The sequence below is a fragment of the Aphis gossypii genome, chromosome 2, assembly GCF_020184175.1.
Source record: "Aphis gossypii isolate Hap1 chromosome 2, ASM2018417v2, whole genome shotgun sequence".
NCBI lineage: Eukaryota > Metazoa > Arthropoda > Insecta > Hemiptera > Aphididae > Aphis > Aphis gossypii.
The window spans coordinates 15,981,129-15,998,775 of NC_065531.1; the positions used below are offsets into that span (position 1 = coordinate 15,981,129).

General features: G+C 28.1%; 1 protein-coding gene across 1 annotated transcript in view; it reads left to right on the forward strand.

Moving 5' to 3' along the window:
* Positions 1 to 705: 705 nt before the first annotated feature.
* The window catches only part of LOC114131710 (sushi, von Willebrand factor type A, EGF and pentraxin domain-containing protein 1), a 57,085-nt gene continuing 40,143 nt past the window's right edge, over positions 706 to 17,647 (forward strand). Inside the window, exon 1 of the mRNA XM_050202192.1 lies at positions 706 to 1,200. Within this exon, the coding sequence (XP_050058149.1) occupies positions 1,092 to 1,200 (109 nt within the window). The 5' untranslated portion in view covers positions 706 to 1,091. The remainder of the gene's footprint in view (positions 1,201 to 17,647) is intronic.

Here is a 17,647-nt window from a genome sequence, read left to right on the forward strand (position 1 = left end):
TGAATTCGTTTAAAATATAAATAAATAAACATTTACACTCCAAACAGTTCAAAGTATAATATATAATTATAAAAGAATATATTAGGTTAGAAAATATGATAAAATCTATATTTTATGCTCAATTTCCCAATATTTTTATTTACATTACCTATGAATCAATTAATTTAAAATTAAGTGTTTGACGATTGTCTCTATAAATTACAAAGGACTTAATCACGCATTACAGCATGATTTTTTACTGATCCTTTACGTTTTACGTTGAAATCTTGGGGTTATCATTAACAAGTTAAAAACACAGGAAAAACTAAAAATATCACAATACGCAAAGTTGTGAGTTAGTGAAGCGCCATATATTATAATCAACTCAACTCTGCATACTTTTATTATTTTTAAAATAAATCGTGTTATTTTTTTTAATACGTGATTTTATAATGGTTTTTACTGTCATCTCTAGATGTCCCTGCAGCTTATGCTCGAAATTTTTCCGGTAATTCAATTCACATTGGTTCCGTTTTGTACATAATATTATCACAGAATATTGTTGTGGATTTTAAGAAATTTTCCAGTTGTAAATTTTATGATTAATTTTAAGTCGTTGCGGGGCGCGAAACCCTACGGCTAGTATGTGACGGTTATCGTTGTCCGCACAATCTATTTTGTGGCACGGACCTCCGTTAAAGACCGGTCACGAACCAGTAGTGGTGGCGGCAACGGTGCCGGCTCGACCGTCGTTCTGTCCGTTGTTAGTTGTGGTTTGCACGCCGTCGCGCGCGGTGAATGTAATCGAATCGAACGTGAAACAAACGCCATGTGATCGCGAACGGGTTAACCGCTCAAACAGTAAGGCCCGCGTACACGTACGCTATAGTGAAGTGTCCGAAATATATTACGAAAAAATCTTTGTTTTAGACCACGCGATATAAAATTATATAATATTCTTATCTTTTCGTGGTTTCGGTAATAGTAAATAATAAACTCGTTCGTCTCGCGTACTGTTTCCTATATTAAAAATAATACTCTTTGCCGGACTTTGTGGTGCCGGCAGTAGCAGCGGTCGACGGATAACCCCCGAAAGTGCGACGAAATCGAAAATGTCCCGCGAGCCGGACGGGCGGCGTCGGCGGTGGTGTCCCGGGCTAGCGATGTCCGCGATCTTGGCGGCCGTCGTCTTAGCGCTCTCCGCGGACGGTCAAAATACAGGTACGAAGTCGGTTAAAGTCTATATAGGATGTCTCGAGTTTACCTCGTTACCATAATTCTTATCGATTTTAAAGCTTACACTACAGTACATTAAATACATATGATTGAATCGAGTGTAGGTACATTTATCAGTGCGATAATAATACGCATTCAAATCAGTTAGGTTAGGTTATTCGAGGTTTGGGAAGTTTGGTACATTATGTAAAAATATTTATCAGAAAATTATATTACATTTGTATAATTATGCTAAGTTGAATATTATTAACCTAATATAAGTAATCAGTGATGAATGCCTTAAGACACAAAATGACAATAATATCATAGGTACGTACTATATATGGTAATTTTATTGATATTACCTATACTTTTTAATTAAAATAAAGAAAACCCAAAACAAATTCTTTAAAAATGGTAGGTCGTTGCTTATAAAATAGTTTTCGCAAACACAAATATATATCATATTTTAACCGTGATTTTTCAATAGTTTGTATGTATTTATCGACTAAGCTTAAAAGTACTAATTATTTGGAATAGTTCCAAAAATGTCTTATTTAAATTTTCTTAATTTAAATTTCGTCCGGTTTTTATAAAAATGACAAAAGATTAAACTTAATTAAGAATACATTTTGGAACACAATTCCTACATCAATTCATACCTAAAAATGTGTATACATAATAAATATATTAAGAAAAAGAAAAACAGTTTTTTTAACATAGTTAATTTGTACAACCATTATCTAAAGTAAAATACAATTTAATGTTTCAAAAAAACTGTGGTATAAAATATATTATAATATGTATTATGTGTATTGTATATAGTATAACTAAGACAATCTTTAAAATTAGTGTGCAATATTTTAAAATATAATAATATATAGTAATATATTATAGTGCTATTAATAATATTGCTTGTCATCTATCAGCATGATATTATGATCAGACTGAATCATTTTGCAAAACGCATTCTTCTAGTACGATTATGCTGGCCTTGAATACATATAAATAATATTCTTGCCCACATAATTCGATTTATTATAAGTTATCAAAGATTTAACTGATTTAAGCACAGCGTATAAGATATACAGTATGGGATATAAGATTAATTATTAATGGCAGTGTAATAAGTTATATTAAATATTTGTTATATTTTCAGTGTGATAAATATTGATTAAAACAAAATTATTTAATTTAAAACGCTGATTGTGCCATAAATGATAATTGTTGAGCTTATTTTATCAAAATTGTAAAGCTGAAATTTTATTCGTGTCAATATTATAGCAAAAATTTAATATTTGGATTATAAAATATTGCTAAATATATGTTATAAATTATAAATTATAAATCTTGTCAAGCTTCACTACTTACTATAGTTGTTCCCTACCACTGACATCGATGTTAATCCATTCGTGATCGATCATTGGATATTTAAAAAAATGTCAATAATTGTTAGTAGGCTAACATCTGCATCAATTGCTTTCATCGAAATCATGATGTGTACAGGAAACCGATTTTCTGAATTGTTTTCAATTTGTACTATTTTTGTACAATTTCTCGAAACTCAAACCGTTGTTACTCGTAGTCCGTAGGTTATATTTCATGGACCCAAAACAATAGGTACCTATTATACCACATCCTTTTTTTTATATTTAAAAATTGGTTCCACTTGTTGCGTCAAGCTGTAAAGATTTTAATCTTTCGAGCTCAGTTATGGTTTATAGACTAAAAATGTATGGGAGTATACGTTAATTAGTGTTATTGGCGAGTAAAATTAATAATTTTCAAAAGGAGATAGAAAATAACGTTTTTGATTTTTAAATTGTTTATGTATATGTATGTTTATTTATACAAAGATATACCTAATATTATGATTGTTGGAAATACTGAATATATAGATTTATTTACTTTGTATTAAAGTATACACTCTAGATAGTCATAAGTAATATATTTATCTAATTCAGTTTATTATAATATTGGATTTTGTCGGACTAAATTTAAAAAAAAATGCATTTTTGTTTTATTATAGTAGGTACTTCAATAACTTATAAGAATAAGATGTAAAAATAAAAAAGATTATTTTAAAATGAAATAGTCAATTACGTATGATATTTATGCAAATAAAAATATTATATATTGGTAATTGTGGACGATGACCTTCGTCCTTCATTGTTATATAATTATAATATTATGTTAACAGGTATTTATTAATGTATAGATAGTTGTATTATAATCTTACGAATTACGACTCAGTGTTGTACCCCAGTATAATGTTTATGCATATAAATTATGAGTAGAGATACTTTTTGTTATAATAATACTATAATATAGCAAATAATACATACAATTACTATAATAGCCTGTAAATATGTAATTGTATTGAAAATTAACAAAACATTATTTATTTGTTTATAAAAAAATATATAATATTATATACTTATAATTTATTTATGACTTTATTACTATACATGATTATACTGATTTCATTATATTTGTTTTTTACTTAAATAAATATTAAAATCATGAGTAATATCCTTCAAAACTTTGATTTTAAATTCCCCATGTAATTCAGCTATTATAAACTAGGTACATGGTTTTATACCTTTATTATTTATTTATTCGAGTTCTTCCGTTTGACTTTCAATTTATCTGCATATAATTCATATAATTCAATTCGAACTTTACATACCATGTGAAGTTGTTTTATGTTTTTACGCGTAAACGAGACAATGAAAAAAACCTTTTGACGACAAAACTAGTAAAAACGACTATAATATCATATATGTGGTTCATTACAGAAAAATGAAACTTTCACATTCGCCGGACCGTTATAATAGTTTGACGGATTGAATTTCATTTGTTTTGGAGAATAATTAAATGTATAATATAATTATATATGTACGTATCTATGTAATCTTCATTGAGAAATTAAAATATATTATGATAAATAAATTCGTAAATTTGAAATTTTGAATAATCTGCAGGACCTGTCTACAAATAATAATAGGTTCTATAGTCATGTAGATAGGTACTACCTATATCATTATTGAGTTTGTACCTATGTTAGTTATAGTGCGTTAAAGTCTTTGGGAAATGAACACAATTTTATTTTGTTATCTTTTTGTGGTTTTGTCTGTTCCTTTTGCCGTACAAATCACAACATGAAAATTTATCTAATCGAAGAGTAATTCAAACTAAAGTATAACCACTTGTGATTTCTATAACTTTAAACAAAATATTCTTGCCTATATATATATATTATATATAAATATATAACATGAGAGGAATCAACCACAATGAAAATCTAATTTTCCATGGCTATAGCTGCAGTCCGAAGAAAAAGTATTGGCACTGAAATTATTAATGTACAATTGTTGAATGCGACATATTTACGAAAGTATTTTTTAATCCAATAGACATGCGTAAAGGTGTATGCTATACAATGCACATTTATAAAATATATATATCGATATAAATAATTCGAGGATTTCAAATTGTGTCCTGCGTGCGTCGTTATTTGTATATAAGGTCAAGAAACCGTTCAATCATCTGCAAATGTACAAAAGGATTTTTGACAGCTAATTTCAAACTCGGCTCGTTAGACAAGTTTTACACTAATATTATAAGAATACTCGCTGCACATGGTAGCCAATGCCCTATACACGTGCTGTTGGATTTCGAGAAAGAGCAAAACGAAAGTGTACTATAATCGATTTTGTACTTTATTTTTATAATAATTACACATCATGTTCTTCTATCACAGACAAATCTATTTTTTTAGTGTTTTTGGAATAGATAAATAGATTTGGATATTTTGTATGTATTATAGTATATACCTATAATATACTAGATACATTATTAAATTATTGTACTTGTTGCATTAATATTACTTTTCGTTGTCAAATTTCAATAGATCATTCTGTATTTCTGCTCGTCATTATTTATAATTCCTCCTGCAAACAATAAATTAACAATGCACCAGAAAATAGTGTAAGCGGATGTCTAGGAAAATTACACAATCGGAGAAATTTTGTAGTTGAAAATCGTTGTTATCGATTTAGTTTTATATACAATAGTGGTTCGTTTTGGCAGTGAATCTCACAAGTATATATATAGTACCTTTATTTTTAAATAGGAAATAATACTAACGCCGTTAGATTCTTGTCAATATATATTTAAAATATTATTTTTGCATAAAGCAATAATGAATAATAATACAACAATTTACCAAGTCATACTGAATGTATTTAATGTATTGTATACCAAAGTATAAAAACTATTAAAAACTTTACATCTTAATGATTATATTTTATATACTCGAAACTACACACGTAACTATACGTATTTGTAGTTTGTTTTATCTTGTATATTGTACGTTAGTTAATTATATTATATAGGTGCAGAAATTCGTTTAATAATGTATGTTTATTACTTACAATTAGTTCATTATTTTTTTAGATGATCAAAAATCAAACACTTTTAATTTTTATTGCCAAAATAAAACTAATATAAAATGTTACTACATTTTTTGTCGAATAGTATTTCGTAATCAAGCAGAAACAATACAGAACTTAACATAACAATTGCTTTACTGTAATAATGTAGTATTATTAACTAATATAATAGTTGTCCTATATATTACTATAAAATATAGTTAAAATTATTACAATTCTAGTAACATCAACTACATATTTTTTTCCGTGAGGTGAGACCATGAGTTGTATATATTATACATAGGTACATAATATACAATCGTTGTATAGAATAGACATATTTTTATTACGACTTGTAAATTATTATTTGGATATAATAATATTCTAGTAAATATAAATTGTAGCACAGCTGACTATTGTACTTATGTAGTCCTATGCAAAATTATGGAATTATCTCGGAAACAAACCAAATTATTTTAATATATATATCATTCGCGTAATATAAATAATATATTTAGTAAATAAAAATACATAACGTATTGATTCGGGTTAACGTTATATTAATATATATTTCGCAAAGTTAAAGCCTGCGGACTAGAAGTGACAAGTGTCTCCCGGATAATTAACAATGGGCTGCACTATGCGACACGGAGAAAACAATACACAAGTTGACAAATGTTTGACCGATAAAAAAGGAGACCGTATCGAGGACAATATAATATAACTATAGTCTATAATATCTAGGCACACGTATGTAGGTAGGCCTTCAATTATCCTTAGATAATGATAATAATATGTACTTTTATATTTTAAATATAACAATATAGATTTACATGCACCGGGGTCGTTGTCGTGTGTTTTCTTGGCCTATATATCTATTATAATATCGTGATTAAACATTTTAAAATATCGTTGTATTATTGGGAATTGATCTTTGATAAACAGGAAAATAAATTATAATAACATCATTTGAATCATATCAAGAATGTCGTTTCAAGAGATCAAATATTACAAATGTTTTAGAGAAAGGTTTCGATGTTTTTTTCTAATCGAATAAAGAAACAACTGCAGTTTATCATCGTTTATCAGCGAGAATTACTTGATTTAGGTAATCAATATTATAATGGTAAAGCTTGTATACAACAAGTTATTATAATATATTCTTTTGTTCGTAATGTATCGTTTTATGTAATTTAAAATTAAAAATAGTTATTATGGTAATACAAAATAGTAAACACATATTATGATAATAGTATAACAAAACAAAATCATATAGAATCAAAACTATAGAGGTAACTGTGAATGATGTATATTGTATATTGTACAGCGAAGTATATTTAATATCTATATGTACTCGTATACAATTGAAATACTATATTATGATATATCGTGTATTATCTTATACAGCAAACATGAAGAGAAAGAAAAAATATCAAAAGCAAATTAACGTTTATGAAATTGAATGTGGTAATGAATTAGTAGATACATTTAAGACTGAAAACTAAATGAACAATTAATATCATATATATAATATACATGATACAGTGGGTGAAAATCGAAATAGACTCTAGTAAAGTGAAGTCAAATCAGAGAAAAGCTGTCGCTTCACCCGTTATTATATATACAAATGTATGAATGTAAAAGAAACATGTGGCTATGTATATTGTACACAGTATGATATATGAATAAGTAAATATACCTATACTCGTGAAATTCGAAAATATTATTTGTGTAGGCATAAAAAACTGAAAGCAAATATTACACGACGATGCGTATATTAGAAGTGTAATATTATGTTTGTGATGGATTCTATAAACTGTTTACTTGTATACGTATATATACAATAGATATTTAGTAAAATGTCTGCGGTTAAACAGTAATTAAGAAGATCTAAACATGGACAAAACTGTTTTATTATAACAAGAAAAAAAGTGAAAGATGAAACAATAATATTGAAATACTATACCAATGTTTCAATAGAACCGTACGCTTTTTTTATCATCCTTGTGTTATTTAGCTACTGGAATTATTTGTTTTATACTATCATAATAGACAATACACTGTATAATGTTATTGCCTGTTAGCTATTATGTATATAGCTATTATATGGCTGTATTTTATGTTAGTGTCATACGTCAAAACAATAATATCGTTAACTTGATTGCAATTAAAATCATATTTCTATAACGTTTTCAAAACGAGTACAAATTAGTAGGTAAACGGTCGGTTTTTTATAATTTTATCCGAATAAACATAATATTTTGATAACAAAGATACACAATCGGAAAGAAACGTTAAGAAAAAATAAAATTGTTTCGTTTAGGAATGAAAACGTTTGCAGATTTCAACAGTCATTGACTACAAAATAGTAATAATTGGCGTAAATCACGTCTTTCATAGTGAAGTACGGAAATACTGAATCGATTGTTTAAAAATCGTCTATACTTTTTCTTGTGTTCTCGCGTCTATTATCATTTAAATGCGCTGCGTCGTTGTTGTAGTGCAATGTAGGTATGTGCGTGCTATTACATTTAATATACACAACAATGATGTATATAATAAAAAAACGACAGACAGTTTTAAGGGGAGAAAAAAATCAAGTTTTGCGCATCGTAATAATATATAGGACTTTGCGGTCAGTAAAAATATAAAATAAATCAAACTCGACGTACATTTTGTGCGCAATATACTTGAAGAAGTTCACACGATCCCTGCAGCATCGGTTTTCGATCGATAATCGTAGTTTTATTTTTTTTCGTGACATATTTACTTTACGATTATACATATGCAACGATATACCTAATGCATATTATAGAAAGTCATTAGCCACAAGAAACGTGATGCATTACCTCTATTACCTTTCTGTAATAACTATACAGAAAAACAGAAAAATTAAGACTAGCAATAATTTTGTTAACACCGAACCTGTGGCTGCCTCTATGGCTAAATATATGTATTCATATAATATATATAATATCTATTATAATTATACGACGATGACGAAGTAGAAGAAGAAGCTTTACAACGGTAATTGTGACGTGCTCACGAAAGGACTACATTCCAAGCCGCGCTCGAATTCGTTTTATGATAATATTGAAACCAATTATTTTTTTTCTGCATCTAGGCGTTCGGCGCAGTCCTTAAACACGCACATTGCGCACTACAGTACATATAACCATAGGCATAAGTAGTGACGATGGGAATAGTTTCAAGTGTATACTGTATAATATATTATTTGTGTTTGTGTGCGCATTTTCTCTGCGTATTACGCATTGTCACGTGTGATGAGAAACAAAATTCGTCTACGGTGAAAAAAAAAATAAACAAATCCACGAAAACAGACCGCGTCGGTGAATATTTTCTTAGTGAGTTTGTTTTCTGTAGTTATGTACGTAATTAAGACCACTTACGTATTATCATGTATTCCTCGTATATACAGGCCGAAACTATTGTAACTGTGGTAAAAACCATTAGTTATTTTATAAAAATATTGTAATTTCATAATGACAGTTGAGTGTATTTGATTTCTTTCATACAAGAATATTTTTTTGAACTGCATACTTTGTTATAAATAAATATTGAATTGTTTGGATTTAAAAAAATGCCTGTAATCATTAGGGGCGTTGTTATCATTTTTATTGAACGCTTAATGTCTGAACAAAAGTTTGATGTATTTTTCGAGTATTTATGACTGTCAAAATAATCACTCTGTATACTATGCTAAATATGAAGGTCTACACGGTTATATTTATTATAAAATGAGGTATAGTTTTATACAGTTACGCACACACACGTTTTAAGTGTAAAGTTTCACATTCACGCGCTCTACGGCGAAGGATCTGGACGGTTTTTATTTCTTTTCTACAAAATCATGAAAGATATATATATATATACTATACTTAATATTATGTCCCGAGAAAGTTTTCGCCATTTGACGGAGACGCATTTATATATAGGCACAATATACATACGTAGGATACATTATTGCTGGTATATAAATATGAACCCAACTCGTGGCATACATTTCTGTAGGTAGGTATATAAATGTAATTGCGCGGGATATAGGTACTTAATAGTTAGGTATATTTGCAGTAGTGTCTTGTCGTTGAAGATCTTATCGATTATGTTAGAGGAAACGCGGTCTATCGTCTACTTTCTTTTCGCTTCATTGGTTGAACATATTTCACACGAAAACAATATAACATTTGCATGACTTGACTAAATTTATCAAAACAGGGTTTTTTTTATTTAATCAATCGAACTGAAATATTATAAATAGTATGATTTTCTTACGTTTGTTAAAAAAATTTAAGAAAAATATTTTGCAAGAAATATTATAGGCACAACGTTATAACGTTATGCTAAAAAAAAAAAAAAATGTATATTTTTTGAATTTGTGGCACGAACGACTACGCTGTGTGTACCGTAAATACTCTATAGAGTATACTATTAGGTATTTCATGTACACGGAGGTGTACTAACTAAAGAAAAAGCCATTCATACATACATTCACATATACGTGCAACACTTTAAACATAATTTAATGAATACATTAAAATATACTAACTGTCATTTCGAGGAGCTGTATGCGAATATTCATGTATATACTGGTATCTTATTAGTCTATAGTAGTTAAGTACCTATTTAAAAACATGACCTTACAATATGTGTTGGTATAAATATACCATATCACGAATATGTACATCAGCACGTCGCCACGTTCACACCAAATATGAAAAAAAGGAGAAATGAATTAACTTTCACGTATAAATAGTCAATAGTCATTATTGACGGTATAAATGCAAATGCTCCTTCGATTTAATATAATATATGAAGTGAAAAATCGTGTGGTTATAACGATTTATTTACATTTTTTATTCCCAATCGAGTGGATCTAACGTACTCTGAATTTAATGCGGTTTCTATATTAGTATTTTGATGTCAGGTAGTTTGACCAAGCTAATAATGCATCGACTTAAGGTTTTGGAAACTAAATTATACATAATTATGCGTGATTAGAGTTGATAAAAAAGAAATTGGAACAATATTAAACCTGAAATCATACACCAATATATGATATGAATTCGTATCCAGTTATTGGATTTAAAAGATTATTCTATTATGTCTATAACTCACATGTAACTTTAATTTGCGGTTATTTAAGAAAATTATGTCAATATTATTGAAATCTTTATATTAAATAATAATTCTTTATACTATAAAAAAATCATTGATATTATACACTGTTATAAGTATGCGATCTCGCTACTGATTTGTTAACACTCAATTAGGAAGATCCTGAAGTTTCCTTATTTAAACAGACTACCTTAAAAATGTAAAGTTTTACGGTAAAAGAAAATGTGAAACACTGTGTAAGACTACTATAAGACTGTAGTTGGAGCACCCATTTCAAAACTAGAGTTACAACGCGAATCGCCATATAAGTTAAACGTTAATTAGTGTGAGAAGTATTGTTTGAGTAATTAATGTTATAGGTGAAACTTGTAAAGGGTTAAGTTTCAAAAAGTGAAAGCCCAAAGTTTTTCTTGGCTTCGGTAACCATTCATTGGATATTTGGTTTCATTGTACTTATACGTATAGAAATCAATTTAAATTAAAAATATATACATGAAATTACAGACTTGTATAGAAATATAACTTTACTAAATAATAATTAAAAATATACGAAGTACATTTATTGTGAAAACTTTATGTGAAATTCTTTATTATTTAAGTATCAAATAAATACATAAACAAACTCATTCAGTTATTGTACAATAATAAACACTATTAAAAACTGATGAATATACCATGTACAATATAATACATAATATATTTTATTCTATTACATTAAGACAAGTCATCAAGTATAATACACGATGCCCAATTAACGAAACGGAGAAAACATAACGTATAGTAACTGTACAAGAACAAAACAAATATTTAACATAATTGAGAACTTAAAAGTTACGAGTATAATAATATATAATATTATTATTATTCTCTTTTTATAGATCTTACAATTTATACTCAATGATAATATTTATGTATACGAGTATGATGTTAATGACTATTGCAAGATCGAATAAACATATTTAGTGTATAATATAATTATGAACTAGCAGCAAATAATTACGATTTCGAATATAAGATGGATGTACGAATGTAAAATGATGAACGTGATGAGAATAAAATAGTTGCCTGTAGGCTGAGGTCATCGTAATAAAACAAAATCCAATTTGCGTTATTGAAATGAATATTAGCTCATCCCACTAGATACTTATTAGTAGATGAAATTAAAAAAACAAAAGTAATTATTGTTCAAGTACGAAATACATACGTCATAACGTCGCATGGGCGAGCCGAAGAGCGCTTTTCAGGTACCTACCTAACGATAAAGCGTACGTATGGCAATGTATTAGAATTATTAAACTATGTCCTAAGATAGGTTAGGTTAAACGATAACCACGTAAGAGAAAAAAAATTACATGAAATTGGCTAACTCAGAAATGGAATCCATGTGACTAGGTATTTTTTTTACTCGGTGTCGTCCAAAATTGGTCTTGTCGTCATTCGTGCAGAAGGTTTCATGACAGTATAGTAACATATTATGTCGCGTCCTTTACTCGCAACATCGTGATTAACTAATAATCGGCTATCTGATAAAAACATTTTAAGTACTTCTACAACTATATACTTATCAAAATCTAGATATAAATAATAAAAAATTATAGTTTAAATTTAAAGAAGATATCCATATATTCTGTACGACAGTACTATGCGTAAAAAAATATCTAGGTATTGTGCGATTAGTGACGACGCTTTTGAAATGTAAATAAAATATATTATACAATCGCAAATATATGAAAATTTGTTTCCATCAAAAAGCTCGTGCTGCTTATATGTTTGCTTCTGATTTGCATATGGTGGTATACCAAATATACCTATTTTTTGGAAAAATTTTGAGAACATATGGTACTCCGATGTGCAATGAATAGTAATGCAGTAATATTACAGAAAATGTTTAGTGCAAGTTTTTCAGAAAATGTTTAAAGTAGAACCATCATTATATAAGACATCGTACACAAAGGAATAAATGTCATGCTGGGTAGGTACCGAAAATGTGAAAATCTGCACGGAACACCGCCAGTCATTATTATATATTTTATGACAAAATAGGTTTGCATTTTTTATTCTTTGTTACTAATTCAAAATGTATAATCATCCTTGACATTTCACCAATTATTTACAACATAGAATAGCATATTATAATTTATGATATTTATATATAATAATACCTGCTACGTATACGCGCCTACTGCAGTAGAAGTGTTATGATTTTTGATTATACGTACTTATAAATTTACAAACATGAGAATTTCCAAAAATTACATGGACATAATGTTTATCTCTATAAATATTTCAAAGACCTGACTAATGATCATATTTTATGCACTAACATAAAATTATGATGTTGTTATTAAAATTTAGGTATTGTAAAAAATAATTATACTAATTTTTGAATAATATTATGCTATAATTATGAATAATTTCTATACGGTTTTAGGCATTGTGTAGCTCGTGGTCTACATTTTAGTTGCAAGAGTTGTAGTTAGTGATCTATTAAATTTTATATTTTTCAACAGTTACTAGTATATTTATTTTGTAATACGTATGATAGTACTACTTATAAACTCTTACTTTGATATCCAATCGAAGCATGGCGGAACCGTGCAGGATATTAGTAAAAATATTATATGTATCCAAATTTTCATTTTACAAAAATGAACTCGAATATTTTAGTAGTAATTATAACTATGTTATGTAGATATTTGGCAACGAATTGTATCCAACGTTGAGATAGAAAAAATAATATTTTAGCACGTAATAACGTATATAATTATATAATAATCTGTGTATGACGTTTCCATAATATTATAAGTCGTTCATGATCGATAATTTCTCCACCGATGGTTTAAAGCCAATTTATAATGATATTATAACATCGCGCATATATTAAAGATATCTATAAAAAAGTACTAACCGTTTCTATAGAACGCGACCCGTTTTATAACTATTGTTTTATACTGCGAATTTGATATTATGCATTGTGTATACTTTCACCACTAAATTATTCATCAAGGATGTCGCCGGCCATTTCGTTGTATAGTCATTTAATGTAATTCCGTTGTATTATGTATAAGATAATTTAAAATTATTTTATCATCGAACCCAATTATTTTTTCGATACACGTGTTCTGACTGTTCTATATCTGCAAGTAAAGTCAGCTATGTATGTTCTTATATTATATTAATACTTGTACTCTATAGGCATAATAATGGTCAAAGAATCCCATATGAATTTTTAAGTATAGTATGTATTTAAATATTTTTTACGATCAATTTTTCGTTAACCACTTTAGCAACGCATCATTTAATATGATTTCGCATAACATAATATCGTATAGTGTTTTACATTCGCATAATGCACTCTTGCATTATTTATATAAAATATAAATATATATACATTAGCAATGGTTTTTTTTATCATGTAAAAAATAAAAAGATAGATTTAAAAATATATTTTGAAATTTCATCCTAGGTTAACGTAGAACAACAAACTTGGCGAGGTATAGGTCTATGGTTGTGTATGATGATGGGTTACTTTTATATCATATAGATGTATAAAAATTTAAACCTAGTGAAATAGTTAAAATTTAAATTGTACACTTAGTACCTGCCAATAATGGTGTCCGTTCGACCGTTCCTATACAATATATAATATAATAAGATGCATACATAATATATATTATGCGTGTATAATGTATAGATATTTATTATATTTAAATATTTAATGAGAATAATATTATTTTATTAACGAATGTCGTGACAATGTAAAAGGATAATATTTGTATCAGATTTATTATTTAATTTTACGGTTTTTAACCATTATTCCATTATTGAATGCATTGTAGTATTTTCATTGTAATTTAAGTATGTATAACGTACAAACATTATTATTTTTTTATGCATAGATACAGTGTTGGATTAATAGTTCAAAAAATCTTGGTATAAATTATATAGAATATAATATAAATATTTAAAATAATATAGAGCATTTTTACATTCAATTTATATGTCTCGTAATTACCAAATGCTGAATTTTATATTTTTGTTATTTTATACAGTTTTCAGTATTTATGTGAAATTACATATATAATTATGCCGATATAAATATATTTCGAAACCATGAATAATAAATAAAATAAAAACATATACATATAACCATGATTAATATAATGTAGGTATACTTGTTTGAAATTTTCCGTAAAATTTTAGATATATTATTTTCAATTGTAAATGCAAATATTTAAAACCGTAAATCCGGATTGACATGCTATGTTACGAGTATTTATATAGAGTTTAAATGGTTTCTTAAATTTATGATATTCATATTATAAGCGTAGAAATAACTCTCATATCTAATAATGATCTTCTTTGTTCTGAATACCTGGTCTGTAAAACACGTAATCGTCGTAAGATTTTTGAGATATTGTTCCATTATAGCAGAACCCCAAAACTGTCAAAAGGTTTTTTAATAACCCCTAAAAAAAAAAAAAACATATTCTACTCGTTTATTTGTATGGTGGACACTCAAAGTTCAAAACTATTTATATGACCTTGTTTTAACGATATATGAATACAACGATACACAGCGGTCATGGCAATAAAACTGCTCGTTTAAAAACGATCGTGAAATAATATGGCACACTCATTGTAGTAATTTGTATATGAATAGTAACTTATAACTTTGTTTTACAACATTACAACAGGGAGTAATAGTACTAAAAAGATCACCAGGACTTAGATAAGAGTGACCACATTTATATATTGTTCATAAATGAAATAAATATACTAAAATAATTATTTTTTTACATCCTACATATTTTAAAAATAACTTATGTGAAGTATTGTGGTATTTTTAGTTAGGTTATTTAAAACACATTTTTCCTATTATATACATCTTTAAGTTAAAACAAAAGTTTTTTTTTTTTTAACGTTCACTTGTTAAAACTAAATTATTAATAATTTCATCATTGTTAAACTTTAACAAAAAATACGAACCATCACACATTAGGCACTGGCTCATTTGGAAATCTCTCGGCGTCCAGGTGGGACAATCCGCCTCTGTATTTACCATATTATATATTTTATAGTTATAGTATACTCATAAAAAAATAGAGTGAACTTTATAAAGGTTTCAATAATCAAAATCTCTCACAAGCATTTTATTGAACTATGTATAAAACCGTGAACATTTAATAAATTGTACAAAACACAAATCGAGACAAAATACAATTTTTTCTAAACTACGAAAAACAAATAAATATATCAAAGTTATTGCATTTTACTCGTTAAACAAAGTGTCGATTTTTTAAAATAAAATACCAACGAAATGTAACTGAAGAAACTCATATAGATCGGTATTATACTGTAATATACTATAGTACTATAATACTACAATACAGGTATATTCGTACAGTCATATCTATAGATCGTTTTATATTCTTCCAAATAGTATATGTAGGTCGAATTCGTTGTCAAATATTTTTCATTACTAGTTTTAGGGGGAGGGGTGAGAGGGAGGATTGATTATAATATATTTTGAAAATCTCATAGCATATAATATAACCTATATGATATAGAAATTAATTTTGCGCGTAAAAGCCATATGTACCTGAGTAAAAGTTAATCATGATTCGTGATACAGAATTATATAGTTGTATATTATCTATCTAGTATTACCTATGACATATTCGTTTATAATTTTCAAGTGCAAAATTAACTTACCATGTGTTCGAATTTATAAACTTTGCGAGCTTATAAATTTAGATATGTGTAAAAACCCATAGGGTTTTCAAATTGACGTTTGTATGATGTAATGATGTATAATTTATAATAACTTATACATCATTTACTAATCAGTCGATATTTTGAGTGCTATATAATTTAAGTATAGCGTGTTTCGTGTAAATTTCGTACAAATTAATGGTTCACTATTAACTGCACTTGGTCTTCGGGACGTGTAGTAGTAGGTATCTCCGTGTTAAAGTGGTATCAATAAAATAGGTACTATACATCATTATAATAATGGGATTATGGATATCGATAATTAATAGAACGATACTCGACGATTATATTTTGAAAAAACGATTTAATAACGCATGAATAGAAACTCCCTTGTGTATGTGTAGTTTACTCGATTATACGCGACGTTACTGTAGTGTATAATACCGCGCAGTGATTTTTTTTTTTAGGACACATTTTTAGGCACTCAGTTTTACATGGTTTCGTATTCCGTGCGAACGTCTGCCGTGTAACAACACGCATCGTACACGTATATCGTATACAGATATATGTATGAAACACTCGATGTCCAGTTTTCGTTGTGTATTCGTTTGTTGTTTGATCTCTTTCCAACTTGCGCGACACACATAACGGCGTTATAGTGGTTAGGTCATGCCGCCGGTAAGTAGGTATATAATACTTAAATATCTGCGTGCGTGAGTGTACCTTACCGGAATACAAAACACGTTTCTGTCGTGTCCGCTCGTAGCCTATATTAACTGCACGTGCAGGAGAGGTGCATTCGGAGCCGATGTATACACACACGCGAGTATACAGAGTGCCTCAACGCGCACGTCCGCGTCCCTAATAATTCGAAGATGGTAAAGTTTTTCGTTTTTATGGTGATTCAAAATTTCTAGCTTTGGCTCATTTTAAAGCCCGGATTTTCTTAAAATGTGGAAAAGTCATTAATTTATTGTTATAGATATATCTATGTACGCTCATAAATCTAAACGTATACGTACAATAATAGTAGATACTGGATAAACGTGTTATTACCCAATGATACAATTTTCATAATAAACATTTAGAGGAAAATGTTGACCGTGAAATAAAGACTATATTTTATAGAAATAATAAACAAATGTCGGTCTGTGGACAATTTTTATTTG